This window comes from Schistosoma haematobium, chromosome 2 (genome assembly GCF_000699445.3).
Source record: "Schistosoma haematobium chromosome 2, whole genome shotgun sequence".
NCBI classification, from domain to species: domain Eukaryota; kingdom Metazoa; phylum Platyhelminthes; class Trematoda; order Strigeidida; family Schistosomatidae; genus Schistosoma; species Schistosoma haematobium.
Window position 1 is genome coordinate 27,422,155 of NC_067197.1, and position 23,673 is coordinate 27,445,827.

General features: G+C 31.2%; 1 protein-coding gene across 1 annotated transcript; it reads left to right on the top strand.

Moving 5' to 3' along the window:
- Nucleotides 1-3,764: 3,764 nt before the first annotated feature.
- MS3_00006613 (uncharacterized protein) lies at nucleotides 3,765-23,576 on the top strand (the record flags this gene model as incomplete). The annotated part of the gene is made up of 7 exons (XM_051214779.1): nucleotides 3,765-3,964; nucleotides 7,443-7,494; nucleotides 14,363-14,421; nucleotides 15,594-15,711; nucleotides 20,467-20,645; nucleotides 21,522-21,617; nucleotides 23,388-23,576. Exons 1-7 carry the CDS (start codon nucleotides 3,869-3,871, stop codon nucleotides 23,574-23,576), a joined length of 789 nt encoding a protein of 262 aa, XP_051067964.1. The 5' UTR covers nucleotides 3,765-3,868.
- Nucleotides 23,577-23,673: the final 97 nt, after the last annotated feature.

Sequence of the window (23,673 nt, forward strand, 5' to 3'; positions counted from 1 at the left end):
AGTAAAAGATTCTGAAAAGTTAACAAAGTAAACATTCGTTATGAAGTTGAAGTAAACATCTCAATTAACTTTCCAAACATACAAAACTAATTCATCAGATCAGTTGTTGAAAAGATATCTTTGATTACAACTGTTTAAGTGAAGTGCATGTCACCAATTTTGGATGCTTAAAAGCTGATAATTGTGCATAAAATCTAACTAAAACTGTAGATACGTTATCAAAACTAAGGTTATTCGAGCATCTAACAACGAAACTGTTGGAAAAATAAATTACTTGAAAGTGAAATTCACTGTAATTTTCATCAAAACAGAGGAACGGAAAAGTTAATACAAATGAACATTATTTAACCCTCTCCCTCAAAATACACCAGTACTTGCTGTAACGCCAGGTAACTGGTACTGGCTACTGGAAATCATAAGTCACAATACACCAGTTATTATTATTGGCTTTATTCAGTATTACATTTTTGGTACAATATATAATTCTCAGAACAAAGCACTTCAACAAGTTTCCTTTTCTTATTTCTTGAGTGTTTGTCAGTTAGATATTAGCGGTTCAGGAATCGACATCTGAATAATGTATATTCTTTTCGATGCATATTGCCAGCAGCCATGATGTCTCTGAATGGGCTTTTTTGTAACTTATACAGCGAATTATAGTAAACTTTTGACAAATACACTAGAATAGGTTATGAGACTAATAGGCATAATGATGTGTTAAAACAAACAAGAAAACAGATAACTTGTTGAAATATCCAGATGGTAGGAACAGGTAGCCCAGATATTCAAGCACACCGCCTGCATACTCTAAATATTTAACGATTATTTATGTAATGAAACAAAATGATGAAGATTCCCATGACATGGAATAAAAATCTGTAGTAGAATGATTTAAGTATATTTGAAACACTTAATAGAAGTTGTACACATTCACTGAAAGTTATTGACATGTTCAATTTTAAATTATTTACAAGAAAGTAATCCCAATAGTTGAGACCACGAGTCAATTGAAGCTAGAACACCATGAAAAACTTGGAAGCACTGGACGGTCGTTTCGTCTTATTGTAAGACTCCTCAGCAGTGCGCATTCACGGTCCCGCTGGCAGGATTCTTACTCAGGACCTATCAGTAAAGAAAACAAATTATTTAATAATGTTTTAATAAGACTTCAACAATTGAATAAACAAACTAAGTTAAACAAAATCTGAAAACAAAACGGTTAAGTGAAATTACTAAAGGAAATTCACCTTAAAAATGTTAGAATGTAAAATTTAATAGTTCGGTTCACCAGTCAATTAAAGCTTAACAACCATGGAAAGCCTGAAAGCACTGGACAGCTATTTCGTCTTAGTAGGTGACTCCTCAACAGTGCGCATCCAACTAATCAAATTACTACAATCTCCACAATAACCCCCTTCTGAGAATATAAAATTCTTTATAAGTAATTTAATGTTTCGGTTAATTTAATTAATTGTAATTGAAGTATTATTCAATTGATGAAAATGGATATTCTTTTGAGTGATATACATTAGTTTGAATTGTTTATAAGTCTTTATTTAATTTTGGTTAAAAAATTAATACTTGCTTCACGTGGTTTAAATGAACAATAATAATGTGGATGAAATCATTCCAGTAGATAATTTTACGAATATTTGATAATTATCAAATTGATTGTACAGTATAATAATACTGCCCGGGTGCCCAAGTCGAAGCAAATGGTTCTTATAGGGGGCCACTCCCTGAGCCTTTCATCTAAAAGTCTAATCCACAAGGCAGTGGAGCAACGTTTTGGATGCAGTCTCATAGTAGCATGTGAGAAACAATTTCATACACCAATTGTTTCCTCAGGATACTGGAGCTCATATGCATTATTGATTCGGAATCAGAGTTTTCCGACTCCCCAAGGTTGATTCTCCATATCTAACCAACCCGGTTGAAGCGTTGAATATTTGCTTTTCGTCTTCTCAATTTCGTTAACAATACCCCCGACGCGAGAAGGTAGTGAGTAGGACTTTCCTGACAGTGATTGCATAAGCATGACCATTGAGGCTATAAAAAATCCCAGAACATAAGCGGATACAACTTTCAACTTGTGACTAACTAGCTTAGAGTTTTGTATTTTTCTTCGATCCTGGATACTGAGATATCTACTAGGTCACTTTTAAACCGTAATTACCTAGGATTTTCCGCTGATTCTCGTAAGCAAGAAGTACGCAATACCAGTTGGTGAAAAAAAACACCTGATTGTATAAATTCCTTTATTAAGAAATTTCTGTTCAATACCCATAAAATTCGATGAACGTCAATTTCAGTAAAGAAACATAGACCCATTCTCCTCAATCACTACAATTTCTAAAATACACAATAATGCATATTGATATTTTCAGTTTATGAAACAAGTTTACAAAACTTACGTTTTCGAAAATTTGATAAACACGTTAATAAGTGAATCAGATCATCCACTTTTGTACATGATATTGGTCTAGAATTTTGAGAATAATTGAGGTTACTAGACATGTTCAATATATAATTTAGAGTAAAACACATGAATTGTGTTAAATATTTATTTATTCGAGCTTTACTAACTTTCATGGTCAATGACAATATGCTGTTAATAGACATAACATATATAGGACACACATTGAGGAAAGCACCCAAATGAGTCACAAGACAAGCCCTCACATGGAATCCTCAAGGCCAAAAGAAAAGAGGAAGACCAAAGAACACATTACGCCGGGAAATGGAGATAGACATGAGAAAAATGAACAAGAATTGGATGGAACTAGAAAAGAAGGCCCAGGGCAGAGTGGGTTGGAGAATGCTGGTCGGCGGCCTATGCTCCATTGAGAGTAACAGGCGTAAGTAAGTAAGTAAGACATAACATATAGTCTACAACAATTATACTTCTTTCATTATAATGCAAAGAGAATCCAAAGAAAATCCCTCTGAATTTACACCGTACAACTGTTACACTGTAATATTGTTATGCTAGTGTATATTGTGTATTCATTTGGGTTTATGCACTATGACATTTGTATTGATTAATCCTTTATTTAAAATAAGATTAAAGTCCTTTGATTTTGGAATTTTTAGTAATTCGGGTTGTTAGACGTCATCATATTAACGCTTTCCCAAAATAAATTTTGTAAGCCTTTCTACAGACAATATAGTTTAATAATTAATTGATCTTGACTAGATGTAACCAGTTCTAATGAATGAAATGAAAAAACCTAACCATTTTAGTTTATGCTTTAAATGAATAAGAATGTGTAGCTTTTCAACGGTTGCGATTATAAATATAAATGTATAGTTAAATATCTAGACCATCAATCATAAAACCTGGACATCAATAATTATCATACACCTTCCACTTTAGATCTTAGTTAGTTGTAGGCTATCAGTAAAGAACCTTAGCTCTACATTACTGCACTCTATCAAGGCTTATTCAGAATTTTTGGCGTACTGATACTTTTTATATGATTGTAGTCACACTGTACAGTCTTACAGTCAATGAATGGTGTTATCAGTCCTACTCCTTAGATTTAATTTTATCATACCACATCTGATCTGGTGGACGATTTACGTTTCAGCCTAGAATTTTGTTTACTAATTTTTCATCGATTATTTATGCTTATTGATCAACATACAAATATGTGCATAAAACAATAAAATAAATCAACCAATAAATACGCAGTTATTTATCTTCACTATGGTGACTCAAAATTAAGGTCAGTAAACAGCTGATTTCTAAAAAAAAAATTAAACTGAATTAATACTATGCATGTGTACAGACTTTACTTATGTAGATTGCAGTATATGAATGCTTATAATAATTTTATGAGCAACTCATAACAAAGAAATAGTTGATATGTTCGAAAACCTAAATCCAAAACCATTACTGCCAACACGTGTTGCACGTTTAGAGGAACTATTATTAGGCAAGACAACGTATTCGCTACAACCGGTAACAGATAAAAAACTCTATTTGATAATTGTTGTTTTGTTTAATTTTATTTTAAACATTTATGTATCCCTGATTAACAGTTAATTCTGTCTGATGCATTCATATGATGAATGTTATTAATTAAGATTAATATTTGCCCTTCCATACTTTACAGACTAAATGAATACCTTATTTGATAGAAATTTCAACTGTATATGATTATCTAAACTTAAGTAAATGATCGCAATTTAATAACTGGTTTACAGTCTTTTATTGATGTAACCATCGTGAAACACTCTTTAAAATGTTTTTGTATTTATTGTGATTATTTAGACATAACTTTAAGTCATTTAGGGTTTTTAGCGTTAGTGCTTTTTTAGCGAGTTAGTTTTCTACGGGATGGGGTCGCCGACACCATGCCTAACCCTCCTCCTTTACCCGGACTTGAGACCGGTGGTAACTCTAGAAGAGCTACAGGCGTCGGGAAATAGAAGCAGGTATGAAAAGGATGAATAACACCTGGAAAAAACTTCCCAGGGCAGGGTCGGATGGAGAGTGCTGGTGGGCGGCCTATGCTCCTCCACGAGGAGTAACAGGCGTAAGTAAGTAATTTACGTCAGTTAAACTAGACAAGATATAGATTTGGATTTGTTTAACTTTGGATATTAAACGTCATATAACCTGTTTTCAGGATCATCTGTGATTTATATTCAAAAAATACGCCAGGAATATATTTCATTGCAGTTGACAGTAAATACATCTGTTACATTCGAATTACTAGTAATTGAATTACCATAATTTGCTTTATGTCCGTTTGTCGGTTAGTTCATTCATTCTACTTAGTTAAACTTACAGTAATATTAAGAAATGAACTTCCTCATTTTAAAATTTATGAAATCACTTTCCCGGTCCAACCATCTGGTAGTCAATAGAAACGTAACTCATTTAACTTTTCTTGGATCAATGAATTTGTCAGATAACATTTGATCAAGATTAAGAAAAACTAAGCACTACCTAAAAATCAGTTGGTGTAAATATCCCAGTCATGCAGATTGTTAACCAGGGATAATGTTTCAAATTGCAGTATTAGGTTATTCGGCTTCAAATCAAATACTAAACACTAACTATTTATAGTATTACAAGTACGCATCACTGATGGATGTGGACCAATAGGAAACCTGAATTTAAGGCTACGTAACAAACAGGAATGGTGAATTTCTATTAACAATAAGAACTAAGCAGCATGACACTAATTACTACTCTATTTTGGATTAGTGAACAGGATTTTGGTTATTTAATATACTGAAAATGCAGGACTGCACGTAAATTGTCGATTTCCGGTCATTTCTCCTTATTTTATAAGCATGCTTTTCGCATGACACAGTTGTCTATTTATTTTGGTGTATGTGATTAGAAAACATTATGTTTTTTGATTAGGTTTTAATAGGATGTTTGTTCATAAAATACCTTTAGATTCAATGCAAAAGTGATATCAAACCAGTTAATTTATCAAGTAATCGGGAACTAGTCATTACTGTTTATAAAAAAGGTGCAACCAGATGGTGGTTGTATAAAATTCTCAGTGTCATCACTCACCTGGAAAAATACATTTGTATTAAGCTTAGGAATAAAATAGTTTTATAGATTACGTTACGGCCTGACCTTGGTTCGACAACCAAATACGGGACTCTCTAGAAAAGCACAGTTACGACCTGGAAGTTAGACAAGTACACCATTGGATCCCAACACATTTGTCCTAAGGTGGAGCTCTTGTTGCGAAGGTTGAATAACCTGAGTTAGACAAACTTTAGGGTTGTGAGTAGGCCATGTTGAGGGGTTTCCTACGAGGACGAAACAGCTGTCCAGTAGTTCTTGGTTCTCAATGGTTGCCTAACTAAGACCAGTCAGTGATGTAATCTGTGAATACAAAATACTTGGTTAAAGTAATGAATTAAACAGATTTTGTGGTGTCAATTTCATGTCAATTTTCAACTATGAGAAGGGAACAGTCATGATTGAGAAAGCGACCTCAAGGTCTCAGTAAGTATATAGAACTGGATACTCTTTTAGTCTCATCGGTGAAGAAAATACTATAAATTATCTGTAAGATATTGAGTATTTAGAAAAAATGATTATCTGAGATTGTGAAGGTAAAGTGTTTATAAAACATCCAAAGAAATGAGAGATGAAGCGACTAGTTTTTTCCGCTCAGATTTGAGAATCAAATAAATGACGTTGCTTGTAATTCACTAGATACAAGGAATCCAACTATCCACATTTACCCCTTGAAATATGTGTCCAAACCATCTGCAGGACAGTAGTTTGAATATCTTATGGGAACGTTCTTTGATATTTTGGTAAAAAGACTACAGATGCGAAGTCATAGTGTACACACGTCATTTTATCTATCGCACTAAAGTGTAGCATAATGAAAAATTACCGCGGTTATTCTTTGTTTAGTTGCTGACCTCATTGCTGTATGAATGATGCTTAGCACGCAGATAAATCTATATCTCGTTTCATATAACGATGATTGTGTAAAAGTAAGTGTTGTGACTTTATCTGGATGTCAAAGCACGTACTTTCGGGAACGGAATTAGATATACTATAAGATTTAAAGTTTTTTATTTGAGATAAGCACTTGGCTATTTAGATCTTGTAAACCTTTCTTCAAAAGAGATTATTTGAAAGAATTACTTTCAGTATGTTTAACTGAAATCATCTTCATTATTGTAAGACATTTGTATTGTTCAATTCATGAAAAAACCGAATATTATTAAATACTACTTTAATAAAACTATTAGTATTAAACAGTAGAAAGTTAGTTAAAACAATATTGTTTTATTCATTTCAATATATAAATTGTTAATAATTATGAATACCGCTTAACCAATACCCGAGTGTTTTCAAACTAATAAATGTGAATGTTGTTTGCACTTCTATTTTTAAATAAAAACACTTCCTTTTAAGTAATTAATCCTAAGAAATACTTACTCTAAACGTTGATATACTGCTTTCATATAAATTTTGGCTAATATTAAATTAATATTCTTTTATCAGAAAGGGAGTTTTGTGGCGATAGTAGTAATTTATCAGTTGAATTCATGAATCGATTAAAGCTAGACGACCATGGAAAACCTGGAAACACTAGACGTCTGTTTCGTCCTGATATGGTGCTCCTCAGCGGTGCGCACCAACGATGGACGGCGGCGCAACTTCGTGGATTGTTCGATGTTAGACATTAAGGCCGTCGGTTACTGGCTCAGTGGTCTACAGGTTAGGGGTTCGGGCGTAAGACCGAAGGTCCTGGGTTCAAGTCGCACGTGCTGGATCGTGAATGCGCCATGGTGAGGAGTCCCATACTAGAACGAAACGACCGTTCAGTGTTTCCAGGTTTTCCATTGTGGTCTAGCTTTAATCGACTAGTGAACTCAACAATATTCTTGTTCCAAAACACTGAATCTTATTCTATTTATTTACAATCTTATTTCTTTTCTAGGAAAAGTTTGTTAACTATGTTCTTAATTCGTATGGATTCTACAAAAAACAAGGTAATATTTCTATTACTTCCCTGTTTTCTGTTGAAATAAATGATTTAATAGTATCCAAAAAATTTATATCTGGGTATGGATTGTTAGGTTGTTTAATATAAATAAAGTATAAAAACATCTGTGGATATAATTTTGAATGGTAATAGAGGGTAAACGAGATAAAGTATGTTGATTTTACAATTGTTTATACTAAAGTTTCTTGTTGTCTAAACATTGAATTTCCTTATGGACTTGTGAAAAGATACTATAAATGGTTTTAAATTAAAAAGAAATGTATCATCTTTCGTCATTTAAACAGTAGAACAATAACTCAAACATCATGTCAAATTGTCTCATAAGACCAAGACAATTATATTCAATTATGAATATAATTAGATGCTTTGTGGTGATATTTTCATGATTTCGAAGTAATTTTCTTCTGTCTAAGTCAATTTTGGTTGTCTGCAGAGATAACTTTTATCTCGAAGTGGAATTCTTCAAAGAATCATAGAACACCGAGGAATAGTGAAGACTTATTTTGTCCTAGTTTGGTTTTTCCCAGATGTGAGTATTGATTACGTCACATGAAATGAAATCCATAAATGTCATATTTCATAGTGAGCAAGATATATTCCACCAACTGAGTTCGAATCAAACGACCTATATTTCAAACATATGTCATTTCGTGGTATTGTGCGATCTTTAACAATTGTGACTGTCTAATTGTAACTTCGTGATATGATCTAAAGGTCGTATCCAAAACCTGAGATAGGTCGGGGATCCTGAGGAGTTACAAATGAGATGAAAATTCATGTCCACTACTGCTTGATTTTTTAATGGTTCCTCAGGCCACAAAAGTTCATTACGAAAACTAACATCAAGTTAAATAGTTCCTACAACTTCTTCATTTTATACTTTTCTATTTGTATTAAAAGTAATGAGCAGATTGTTAATCACCATTGATGTTCATGTTAACACTTAGAATGTCATTATAATAATCATTCAACTGTACTTATGATATATCAATCAAATTACTCGTGACCATAAGGTTTATACTAATAATCATTGTCAAGTACGTTTTCTCATGAATGTATCTAAAAATGATCTATTGCAACCAGTTTGCCATGATATTGATTATAACATGTGCACTTCAACAAAATTAGTTGAAAGAAACACGATTTAGTTAATTAGACCTAAAAGAACATTCAGTCACAAGTATAAATCCCAATGAAATCCGTTGTATAAATGAAATTTTTATAGTTACTTTCATTTATAGATGAATCCCTAGGTTTTTTAAGAAAAGTACTCTGATTGATGACGATTTCTGATGACAACTGGGTAATCTGTTCCAACTTGTTTTCCTCTATCTAACAGATATTTTACTATATTAGGATATAAGCGAAGATGGATAGTGGCTAGCAGTGGAATCCAGGACGCGCGTTTCCACCTTTGCTTATAATGATTGAGAATAAAGGCTATATCGAGGCAATACGCATAGTATGAACATATGCCAGTAAGAGACTGGTGAATTGCAGTCCTAAACATCAATGGGAAGATTCAAGTAAGCGATACCATGTGAATATATTAGGATATGGTTAAACACTTTATATGACGTAGAAATCGAAGAAGGTTCCAACTTCATAATATAAATAAAAAGAAACAAAATAATATGAATTTTTTTCATTTCATTCTCGTCAACTACATACAACCAACCTACAACATTAATTTATTTGTATTGCTTACTTGAATCTTCCTATTGATGTGATGGACTGCGATTGATTAGTTTCTCTCACTTTCTTTTTCGAATTGATTTACTTCAACTAATGGTATTCCTAATTACCATGATATTATGCTTATCTCTTGTATCACATATTCAATTATTTTCTTAGCTCTATAACCTACTATTACTATTCTTTATTTTATAGAATCCTTTCGTAAATATTCTTTCTACTTACAACATTATTCTGTTGTGCTTAAATCTCATCTTATTTTTAATTCAAATTTTGCACCACTATGATAACACGTACTTACTTACTTACTTACTTATTTATTTACTTATTTACTTACTTACTTACGCCTCTTACTCCCAATGGAGCATAGGCCACCGACCAGCATTTTGTAGCCCACTCTATCCTGGATGATAACATGTATTTACATTGAAATAATTTCATTATTAAGAGTATATAATAATTTTGTGGTAAATTCAATTTTTAAATTAATTGTAAGTTGCTTATAAGTAGTTAAAAAGAACCTGACAAAATAAATAAAATTTATATAATTCTGTTCTAATCATTTTTCTTATTCTCTTTAAAAGAATAATGGATAATAAGTTTATGAAATTTGATGATATCTCTTGAGAATAGTGTAGTATAGTTGGATTTACAAAGTGATGACTAACTATAAAAGACATAAAGTACTGTTGGTCTAAAAACGATGCCTATTTCTAATTTGTATTGAATAATCTAGTTGATAATTGATAGTTTGTTATATAAGATGATAATTATCACTCTTTAAATACGTTAAAAGATGAAATGCTGATAAATAAGCAATATTGTATAGTTTTTTTTCTTTTTAGCTTAAGTTTACAAATTACTACGAGTATTATGTTTGTTTTGTAGTCATGATCATCAATATTTTCGTTAGTGATTGTGCTTGGTTACTGTTAAATAGTTGACAATTTGAAGAAACAACTTGGAATTACCCGCATAATTTTTCTTCCGAGTGTTTTATTCTCTTATTCAGAATAGCCACAAATATAGTTTTGTACTCTTGGTAATGATAAAATATCATTGTCATCATTATCATTCTACATCTTATGATAAGTTGTAAATAGAATCAGATAGTTTAGTTAGAACATCAAATTATATATGCTTGTTTATTTTTAATGAATTAATTGTGTTCATTTTACTATTACAATTAAGAATCAAGAATTTCAAGAATGTTTATGGTGTAAATATTATCATTGTCTTTAAAAATGATTTAATAAGATTAAATTGAACTATGACTGATCCATTGACATTAGATGAAAACAACTGAAAATGATGTCATAGGATATATCTGTTATTTTTTATATTTACTTATAAATTAGCTTAGCTTTTGGTGAAGTCTTAGTAAAAACCTAATCTAAGTTTATTAATATCAAACCAACATGGTGGTCTAGCTTTAATTGACTCATAATCTCAACTAAGTTTATTAGTAAAATTATCGGAAAAAACGTTAGAAAATCTAAACTTCAATCAATTACAATGATAGATTTGTAGGTTTTACAATATGGTAGAACTGAAGAATGACTAGATGGTTTTCTTTTTATCTTAGTAGGAAACGTCTTCACATTAGGCGACCACGAGGTTGACAACTATCAAACCCAGTTCTTTTAATCCTTACAATGAAAAATTCATCATCAGATCATTCATTTGCTATTCAAATGATTTAGACTTCTACATTATTGAAATGACTAAATATGAATAGTGAAAATCAAATAGTAAGAATTAAAAAAAACATAGTTAATTAATATTGTAAGCATTGTATAGATCTGTTTTGACAGAGTACACTGTTTCACTTATTTTCTAAATGAATAAATAGAAGTATCTGTTCAAATTATTAAAGTAACTGTTTTAATGCCTACGTTTTCCGGTTGTGTCATAGATTGTTTTCTTTAAAAAGAATTACATTTAATCTAAAGTGTATGATGCCCTCTTGTTCAGAGTATCAAAAATAACCTGGAATATGTTTGGTATAATATCAGAAGTATAATATTTTTAGTGGTTTGTTTTTAGTAAACAAGCTTCATTTAATTTTGAAACAATTATATGCAATAGCTATAGATAATAGGGATTTAACTCAGTGACTTTTAAATAAAAAGTTTTACGAAAAGATTAATATGAATATCGTATGAAAGCTAAACTATTTTCTTGTTTAAATTGAATACACTAATGAGTTTTCTTTTTTTATTTCAAACAGTTAAGTCTCAAAATAGAAATAAAACTCAATCAAAATGTAGAACAGTTTTGATTCTAAGTTATATGTTATCATGTTCACAGTTAGTTGCAAATATGATCACCAAGATCATCACGCACTGTTTCGAATAACTTCAATTAGGCGATTGATGGCAATCAAATAACAATGTTTTAGCTTTCTAAGATGTTAGCTTAGATGTTAAGACATTAGATTTTCAACCACCTGGTCACAGGTTACAATTATGCTCTATCTGATAGGTCCTGGGTTCGAATCTCACGAGGCGGGATTGTGGATGCGCACTGCTGAGGAGCCCCACAGCAGGACGAAACGACAGCTCAGTGTTTCCAGGTTTTCCATGGTGGTCTAGATTCAAGTGACTAATTATCTTAATCATTGAAATTACTATAATATCCACAAAAACTCTTTTGATATGCTTTATTTAACTGTTTTTGGGTAGCCGGCTAGTTTCACTAGCGTCTTGGATTACTCTGCTAGCCACCATACAACTCTTTTCCAAGTGTTTGTTACTTAATGGCAACATCGAGGCAATTCGCACAGAATACATATATGCCAGAAAGATTCAGGCAACCATTACAAATGAATCAATAATAATATTATTATTATTCTGCCTAAACAAAATTTCCTGAGTCAAATACAATTTTCACCAGTTTCTATCATATAGAGAACAAAAATTTTCGTTAATGATAATGACAATTAAAGATAGCTTTTATCCATATGGGTTTTATGAATATGTTATTTAATGAAATGTTTGGTCAAATACAGCTACAATTGATCTTATGTATATTTCTACTGGAAAACTAACTTATCACCTACTATACACATATTGGTAATCAAAGAAAACGTTAATCTAAGTAAATAATTAATTAAGCTTCTTTGTATTTAAATAAAACATCATATGATATTGTTTTATTGAAGTAAATTAAATCTGTCAAATTTTGTTGACTATGTATAAACCTAATGAGTTATTAAATGATAAATTCAAATTAGTAAATTATAAGAAGAGAAATTAAAACAAAGATTAGAATTTGTAGGGATTTTATGTAGATTATTTTAATTTGTACGTTGTATTCATCATAGACTGATCTCATTTAATGTAATGCTAAAAACTCTGTTCAGTATTAGATATCCTAGTACTGAACAATCACGAGGTTACATAAGATCAGATCCAGGACCCAAAGTCTCTACGGTGAATGTTTAATGATTAAAAGCAATTAAGCAACACTCTGTGACGATTATCCAATGTAACTGGTGGGGATAATTCACTAATAAAATGTTTGGATTCCATCGGTCAGGACTTTGTTTAAGGCTTATCATTATGTAATGTACTTGTGCGTTGACGGTTATAGTTTAAATTTAAGTGTTTTGCTCAGATCGATTTAATTTGTAAAACATACATGTTGATATAATTGTAGTTTAATTTTTTTCGCTATATAACCAGTTCTATAACGTTCAGGTAATGAAAATCAGTTGTTCTTGGAAATAATTTTCGATTAGTGAGATCTCGCAGATCCATTTGTACGATCACAACAGTGAAATAGGATCGTATATTTAAGTGTTATTCTTTGAATAAGTAATTTAACTGAAATATATTTGACATGAATTCTAGTAGCATGTATATTGTGTCCTATATTTTATGTTTAAATGTGTTATATTAAGTAGAATTAAGTTCATCTACTGTCTAGTTGTACAGCCTTTCAACATGTATTTATTTAAAGAAATTATTTGAATAGGTTGATCTTCAAGAGCATTTGTCACTAGGTCATACGCCTATTGATTAGGTAGCCATAAGCTAAAGATAATCAGTTATTTTATAACGAATTAAAAAGTTATATGTCAACTGAATGGTTCGTAAGTATGATGTAATTACATTCGTTTGCTTCTCAGAAATTGTATAATAACAGAAGTCCTAGAACACAGTGTTTCAGTTTAAAATAGTTTATCTTTAGAATGATAATCATCAAGCTTTCATACAAATTGAAAATTTGACATAGAGTATTAAATTATCCCACTATTTGTGTACCAAAAGGAAAAAGAAATAAACAATATAAAACTGATATTTGCTAACTAGCCACAGGACATTTATTCATATTAAAAATACATGAATTTGATTACCTTACTTCTCATGACCTTGATGGTCTAGTAAAAAAATCACAGTCATGTCATCGCTAATTCAAAAATGAGAAAATATGATAGAATTTTCAAAGTATTGAATTAAGTTACCTTAATTAATTGTTACTGTTACTGAAGTTGTTCCTATTCATATTCCCAATAAAGGCACCTCAGTTCTGTGACCAGGATGATGAAAGTTTCACCAGCTACTATAATCAGTTGAAATCCATGAAGAGATAATTTACACATTAATAAGGTAAATTGTCTCATCAAATGACTAAAGATTAAGTTAGCATGTGTAAAGCAGGAAAGTAAGTAAACATCATTTGAAAATTTTAGGTTAACACTAAACTCCTTCCTTATTCAAGGTTATCCACAATTACATGGTCTAGATTGACAACGAAGATATTCCTTTACAATTTATTTAGTTCTAGAAGGTTAACAAACACCGAAAGTATTTTAACGTTCATTCATCACGAATTAGAACTTACATTCTAAATCAACACTACTTAACTGCTGGATTCACAAAGCAGTCATTTCCATGGTGGTCTAGTTTCAAATAACTCATGATCTCAACTATTGAAATTATTACAATCTCCACAAAACCTTTTCTGATACAAATATATAACTGTTAAATGAATTAACTAATCAACTGTAAATGATCAAATCACAGATAACATTCTTATAAAATTAACAGATAGGATTATCAATAGATTGTCTATTAAGATTTGTTTGCTATAAAATTATAATATGCGAATTCATAGTTATTTATTGTGTTGAATTTTTTTCTAATACTTTATAGAAACATTTCCATTCGATATATGGAATATAGATAATCAAGCAATTATGCATTTATATCGAGTATGTGCTTGATTTGGTAACTTTGTAATATGGATCTAATGTCATTTTCATCGGATCTTTATTTTTTTGGATCATGCATAATAGTGCCAGTGCATAGACGATAATTTGTTTGGACTATATAAAAATGAAAACTATAGGGTTAACAATTCGTTACTTCATCTAAAAAATCACCATAAACACATTTATGAACAAAGCAGGCACTTCTTTTATTATTTATTTATTTATTTTAACACATAGATATTGGTACAAGGAGGCACCAAATACATATGCGCCACACAAATCTCATTCGATATGTGTGAGGGCTGTGATACTACCCGCGTGCCCAAACCGAAGCAGGTGGTTATCTTAGGGGGCCACTCCCCGAGCCTTCAACCTGAAGGTCTGATCCACAAGGTAGTGGAGCATCGTAAGGAGATGCAGCCCCATGGAAGCCGGTGACCAACGATTGGTTCCTACGCCATTTGTTCCTGCAGGATACTGGAGCCCATGTGCACCATTGGTTTTGAATCCGGTTAAAGCGCCGGACATTCGCTTTTCGTCCTCCCATTTCCGTAAACAACACCCCCGCCACGAGAACGCAATGAGTAGGACTTCCCTGGCAGAGGCTTTATACGCTTGGCCATGTGAGAGCATTTCGAGAGGGAGAGCGGACTCTCCCAACTCTCGGCCGTACCAGGGCATTTGAGGGCAAGCACTACTTTTAACGGTAGAAAATCAATTTTACATGATATGTAGAAGTAATATAAATGATTGATGTTTGGTTTATAAATATATATATTTGATCAGTTCATTTTTACTAGTTGTTTCAATCTTGATTAATCATATTTTGACAAATATGCATCCTTTATGAATAGCCTCGACATTGCCTTAAGTCATAAACATTATAACCAGAGTTATATGATGGTTATCAGTAAAGTCCACAACACTTTTTAATCTTATTTAGGACTCGTCAGCTGGATGTACTTGCATCCCAGAGTTTATTTTCACTTCGGGACTCAAACTCAGTATCGTTTGCTTCAAATAAGTAAGAATTAAGTAAGGACTAAGTGATTTAACCGATTGACTAATGTTAAAAATGTGGATTAGTAACAGACGTAAAGCTTTGTCTAATAAGTCTTAAATACACAAGTATATGAATTTATTTATTTTATTGTATTTTTATTTATTATTAGGCTGGAATTAAACAAAGACGTCAGTTACACATACAAAATGTAAAACATACTTGGTGGAGACCGAAATCAGTAAGGAGAAGCTCTGGAAGAATAGGTTACACCTATAAACCACAAAGTGGTATGAACTTTGGAATGTTTTAATAGTTGGTTTGTTGTGTTATAATCTTATATTATCAAGTAATTTATTGCATGTTTGCCGAGGGACAGAACTGTTAAACAGTAACGTTTTTAAGTTGACGAATCTTATTTGTTCACATGAAATCTGTAATTTAACAAAAACTTATTTTATGTGGTTAATAGCAAAATAACCTCAAATACTGACAAAACACTGATGACTCTTGAAGAATCAGTTATTGTGAAATATTTAGCTCATGTATTAATTGATGATTATTTCAATGGATTATGGTTGTGAGTGTAATATGATCTCAGGTGTAAGCTTGGTAAAAGCTGTAATCACACAAAATTAGATATGATCTTTCTGTTAAACATTGTTTTCATCATTAAATATGCTTACATAGGAGCATGTATGAAGTAATTGTAAATAACAGTCGCCTTATTAACTTCCAAATTGTTATTCATGTAATTGAATCACAAACCATTTTACTCACTCTGATGACCAACCAGGAATTTATTCACTAATACCTACAAACTATTACGATTGGTGTTTATAGATATTGGTATTTCTCTAAACAATCAACCATATATTGATTTTTGATTGAGATCATGAATCGATCAATCCTAGACCACTATTAAAAACCAGGAAAAACTAGACAACCATGTTCTAATTATTAAGTGTTCGCGTGGGAGACCGAAGGTCTTGGGTTTGAATTACGCGTCTGGTATTATGGATGCGCACTGCTGAGGAGTCATATACTGGAACGAAGTGACCGTCCAGCTCTTCCAGGTTTTCAATGGTGATCTAACATTGATCCATTCATGATCTCAATCAAAAATCTAACAATCTGCACAACCCAATACTGATATATTTATTTTATGAATCTTTTCATTGATTCATAAATTATGCAGTTGAATAATTTTTGTTATAAATAATTGATACAACATTAGTGCAAAGATTTTAGTGGATGTTTCTGAGTTTTATAGTTTATAACATGAATTAATCTAAGTCAGACAATAGTTAAAAACCAAACTGATCTCAATCGGGGTACCACTGAAAACCAGGGAACATCACAGAGATATTTTACTCTAGTGTTAAATTCCACGTCAATGAGAATTCCTGAACCTACAGGGTACAGAAACTAGGACCTTCGTGTCTTACCGTAAGTACCGTCCCTTAGAACACTGAGCTGGTATCCAATGGTTTACGTGTCAAACGTCAATGAATTCGGGTTACTGAGCTAACATCTTTTAATAACATTGTTGAGTAATGGTCTTACACCTGGCATGGCTGATCTCCACTAGTAACAACATTTCAATAGAACTTATGGAATTACTTCTCGAAATTCATAATTGGTGAGTAGATAACCATTATTAGTGTAAGTTATTTCTAAAAACATGTGAATTTTATGGTTCCTATACTACAAATATATTTATTTATTAGAACAGAGTTAACTCATTGTTATGGCTGCTTTGAATTGCTTGCATTTTTATTTTAACCAAAGAGTCCTAAGTAAGAAGAAACACGAGTCCAACATCATGCTATTTATATTTCAGCATGACAACTATTCAGTGTAATTATACGACCAACTTATAAGTATTACTTTATTGCACCATTTCCTTAACGTTTTGGTTCGAAAATTTATTAGATAAGCTTGATGTAATATTCTGTAAGATGGAAGAATAAACGTTTTTAAGAAGAGACAGGTCATTACCATTACAGTTCGAAAAAATGAATAAGTGATTTTTAGTTGGATTAGTATATTGCCTAGATATTCCAAAAATTTTGTGGTGACTACATGCAACACAGACTAATAAAATTATAATATATGTCTGACATTGGTGCTTCTCGGAAAACTAAATAATGAAATTGACACAATCTATATTAGATTACATCTTACCGACTCATGATAAATTCACTACCAAACGTTTCCCATCGAACGTTTAAACACATTGATATTATTAATTAATGTACAATGACTGGATGTAAATCTTTATAGGAATAACAAGTACTTTTCTATGAACAGTCCAAACAGTTACGTTTTACTAACAACTAATATTATTACAAAGGGGAAATGTCGATAGATCGCAACTTTATCAAAAAGAGTAAACCATTAGCACATTTGTTATTAATTTTTAGTGGCCCGAGATCTGACGCCAGTTAGATCACATGACTGATTGCTATTGAGATATACATATCGCCAATTCTCGTACATAACCATCGACTTAAATCGCGTTAGTGAATAACGGAATTAAATAAGTCAGATACGAGGATGGATCTCGAATACGTATATTTTGTATAATCGTTGATCGGAACAGCCTATCAGAGAGACGTAGCGAAGGTGGGGGAAAAGAGGGCGAAGCGAAATGAAACGACACGTAGTGGAGAAATCATGTGAGTCAACTCGATTTAACTAGGCGTTAACCGATATTTATAGTCAGATAAAAATAATTTACAGGCGTGTGATGAGTAAGGTAAGAAATGTACACATATATGCTCATATAAAAACAGTCAAGGCGGATAAGCGAATACTTACTAGGGTCACAATGTAGCTTGAGGAGAATGGATAATCTGGTTTGTCCAGAAGCTAAAATAAGCTATGCGGGCTCGACATAGAACCAACCACTACAAGCATGAAAAAAATGAAAATAATTTCCCAATCGTCACAAGTGATCATTTTCTACAACCCAATCATGTGCTTGTTTTTATTTAGTACAATCTTCAAAGTCATTGAAATTCTAAGTCATTAATTTTATAAATTATGGTCAGTCTAATTATCTTTGCTTTGAGGTCAATTTTTTGTTGTTAATCTGAAAATTCTAACAATCTAATAACATCTAATTAATTTTAACATACTACTTATTAAAAACTAGATTCATTATTTAAAATGAACTTTGCTGAACAGCCAAGCAAATAGAATATATTTGATTTTATGATGTATTTTCTATGAAATGACTAACTTGAAACTAAAATCATACAAGTTACAACATACCAGTGTTATTTGTTAATCATATAAGAAAAAACAGTTGAAATAAAGTGCATATGTATGCTCTGAAACAAAAATACATCTTATTGGAGGAAGAAGTAAATTTGATTAAGGGACAATTCTAGAACATATTATCCTATGTTAAAAAGTTTATGCAATGAAATAGCATTGGCCTGTTTGGATATCTGCGTTACCTGTTCATGCCATCAAGATATTTCAACAAATTATCTGAGTTTGTTTGTTTTAATACATCATTATGTTCGTTGATCGCATAAACTATTCAGGCGCGTTAATCAAAGTTTACGACCTTTTGCTGCCTATATAATAAAAACAGTACAATCAAAGACATCGTGGTGGGTGGCAATATGCATTGAAAAGAATGAACATTATTTAGATGTCGATTCCTGAGTAGTTAACATCTAACTGGAGATCGCTTAATATTTGTCTTCGCGATCGAGCAAGAAATAGGAAAAGGAAACTTCTTGAGATACTTTGTTCTGAGAATTCTATATTATACCAAAAATATAATATTGTATAAAGCCATTCGTAAAAATAACAAATGATAAAATACTATTTGACTAAATAAACTACTCATAATAATTATAGTAGTACAGGATAAATATTGAATATTCTTGACAAAGAATCTTCTATTGTTGTTCGCAGTGTTTTCGATATTCATTTAATATGTAGTGCACCGAACTTCCAGTTATTTTTCAATTCATTTAGTATATCAGTCCTAGTTATTAGAGTGTGGCTTTTGTTGAATTTTCTGTTCTAAGCCTCACGTTTACCGTATTTATGTTTTTTTATCGGGATATACTGAATTGCACCAAACTGATATTTTCATAATAGGTAGTTCAGGTTAACGTCGGCCTAAAAAATTATAAGAGGCTGTTTTCTATTTACTATTGAGTTTCACAAGGAAATGACTGAATTATTGCTCATAGAAATCAACGGTAGAAGATCTTCTCTTTATTTGATTTCAAATTTTCCGAGACAATATACGCACATAGTCGTTAGTTTGTGTTAATTTCATATTATTCTCCATACAGATAGCATTAGTCAAAAAGCACCAAAAACTGGAAAGATTAAGACTAATGTTATCTTCAAGTTTCAATCAATTCACCCATGACATTGATCCTGAAACCCCTGAGCGTTGCAAATGCATTCATTCATTGAGTTACTCTAAATTTTCTGTCTATGTTCTATTTAATATTTTTCTTTTTTGACGTATAATCCCCATGGCAAGCTTGTAGTCGCTAATAATGGGTCTAATTTAACTCTTATATTCACATTATTGATTATTTGATGTTGCTGTGTTGTTGTACATTTATGCTTAGTCCAGTTTTATTTAGACTAGATTACATGTTGGAATGACGATCTTGCACGTCACAAAACACATGATGTTCTGGTTTTGATATGATATACTAAGACTACTGATAAAGGATCCAACCATTAACATCTTCAAATTCGGTTTATTTACATTAAAATCACATCTATTATTCAATGTCATCACCAGGTTTTTGTCTCTCTGTCGACTTCGTTGATCCCATTAATTTCAGCTTCCTATTGGAAGTTTACAAAATGAATCACTATGTTGACCATCAGTGATCAAACGATTGTTATTATTATTATTGTCATCAAAGAATATGAATTTGTAGCAAATTCTGTCTCTTTGGGAGTAACTTTACTCAAAAAATCTATTTTTGTTTGTTTGATGATAATACAAAATAAAGCTATCTTATTTTGAATAACTTTTCTTGTTTAATTAGCTCAAGAAAAAGTAATTTCATCAATTAAATCAGAAATTACAGATCAAACAGAAAGTAGCATTGATTTTGAACCAATAAGAAGAATTCAAACCCTTGCTGAAAATGTTCGAGATGAATCGATTAGCTTAGATGAAGTTCGACCAATACTACGTAATATATCACAAGAAATGGTTCATGGGGTGAGAAGGTTTTATAGTTGCTATATTTTTGCTGACAACAAAATTCAGTAGTTTGAACTTAGAGTATAAATGATTGTGATCTTTCTTTACATGTAAATATAAAAAAAGGTTACCTATTACTCACCGTTCATTTCTGGAACAGTAGGAAGAAGATACTCTGCATATTTTTGTAAATATAATAAAGAGAAAAGAATTTCAATTCCCATTTTTTAACCATTTAGGAATAATCTACTAGGCGATATATCAAATGTGATAATACATAATAATCCAGCTGTTATATATTAAGATTAGTTAAATGTGACTAACTATTCAAATGAAAGCATTCTATTAGTAAATTTTATATTAACTTATAGAAACACCTTAACGGTATAATCAGATTCCAAGTAACTTGTATTCCCAACAAATAAACTTATTTTAATGTGTTCCTAAGTGAATATCAGAAGAAGCATTACAAAATACAAATAGAATAATGTTAACACAATGCTTCTTTCGGAATCCACTAAAGGATATTCACTTTAAAAAAATTCCATTTCCTTTGATCTATAGAAGTCATACTTCTGATAACTCAGAAACATAAAACACTTAAACGCTTATGTATATTTTCGATAAAAGTTTTCAGAGGATCTGTTTCTAAATGATACAAAATGTTAACTTGAATTAACGTTCAAATCACATGCAATATCCATTACAATATATGTATATATAACATTTCTCAGGTATGATCTAGTTACCAAATAAAACAATTCACATTACGTAATCGTACAAATTGTTTATTGATTTACATAATCATTAATTGCTAGCGCTAAATGTTCCCTATTATTAATGAATTTTTTTAACGATTTAAAATTAAAACAACCGATAATACATCAACAATAGGTTATTGAAGGAAGTGAGGAGAGAAGTTCAAAGTTTTTGGAAATACTAGAACAAAATCAACAAGTTACCTTGATTGGAGAGGAAATGAAAAGTAATGTAAGTGAATTGTTCTATCTAGGTCGATTGTCAATATACATACTAATAAGTTATTTGTGGATAATGATATTACCAGTGAGATGCATCTAATTTAATATTTGTTCACACAAAATTGGAAAATACGATATCATAGATAAAGGTCATAATACCTAATAAATTATTCAAGTTGAACCGCTTCATTAAACATACAGATCGATAAGACATGATTAACCTTTTGCTTAGTTATGATTTGAATACTCGAGTTTATGGTTCAATGTAAAACTGTTGATCTACATAAATGAAATGAGTTAAAAATGTTAGGATATTTGGTCAGATTTCTGTTTATATTAGCCTCCGCACTGATTGACTTTGTTCAGCCTAAGTGATATGGAACTTGTGATATCAGTTAACTGAGTTATTTTTTGCATTGGTTATTTGAATCTTCCTAGTGATGTTCGGGATTGCGATTGATCAGTCTCATATTGGTATATGTGAATTCTGTGTGGAATGCAATGGCGTTTGAAGCTAACAGTACTCGGTTCTAGTTCCTATTGATGTCCACCGAAATAGTGCTAGTTACCTATGGTGTAAACAAATTTGAATATTTCTCCTAAGAATTTATGTTATGATAATTTATATGATCAGTTAATGAATGTGAAAGTGACGGTTCTTAGTTTTATTTTTTGATTAAAAATGTAAAGGTTGTTACGGGTTGCTGTGCATAGTCGATTAAAATGATTTCGAAATGACCTGGATATCTTTTCGGATAATCGATTAGACTCCGAACAGTTTGAAATTGATGGCATGAACACGTTTCGGAAAAATGTAGATCAACGCAAGAAAATTAGATATTATTGGGTTAATACATTTAATACATTCAATCTTAAAATAGAAATAAATGATACTCTGTTTTCCAGTGCTTTATTATGCACATACCGAATTTGTATAAGATCAGTGGTATTCTTATTTGCTATATTGCCCTTAAAATGAGAACGATGAAGGTATATATATATATACCTTCATCGTTCTCAGCCTGTTTTTATATCCATAAAACGTTCGATAGGTAACTCAGAAGTAAACTGTCGAAATAATCAAAAACAAAAAAACCATTTGAAGGTCATAGATCGCATATCAATCTAGCTTTACGTTTTTTAGACGAAACTGAATTGAGATATTTGGTTTCAACATTACTATGGTTATTTTTATTAAGATACACGTTACTGGGTAAATAAAGGTAAGTTTACGACTATGATTCAAACTTCAGGATCGACATTCTTATATCGATGGTGTAGAGTTTATGATTAGGTTTTAAAGTTTGAATATTAGGATGAACGATGCAAAGATATCCTCTGAAAATTCTGTGATTTTGAACTTCATTTATTAGTTCGTGGTTATTACTTTCTGATTAAGTAAAACGGGTCACAATTTCAAAGTCATTTAGAAACTCAATGTAGGTTTATGATTAACATTTAAACCTTAAAGAAACTAGAATGTAAAAAATATGGATAGAAGCTTTACGTCCACGTTTAGTTCATTCATAAAAGACGAAAAGTGTTTCTATAAATGTATAGGGAACCTTTAGAATCAACTTTGCTTAAAAAGCTATTAAATCTGTGATAAATTTGGCATTTTCTTAAAGCTACAACAGTAAAGCTTAGTGAGTTGGCTTCTAAGATTTTTTTGAAAAAAGGACTAGACTGGTTAAAAGGGATTCTGGATACTTTTTTCTATGTATTCTATGGAACTAATCAATCAACTATAAATATCTTACATAATTTATTTTGTATTTAGATATCTGAACCAAACTATGGAGAACAAGTAAATCGACAAAATTCAATTTTAAGTGAAATTTCTGCAAAAGAATTAGCTGAAGTATTTTTAAATGATTTAACTGATAATGTATCCGTATATTTGGAAGATATTTTAGATGAACTATTACAAAACAATAATAACGATGATAATAAAGATCTTCAATCATAATGATCATAATAAGTGAAATAATAATTATGTAACATATCAATAAAACAAAATCAAATAATCAATTTGGAAGAGATATGTTCCTTTAACTTTGAGAATA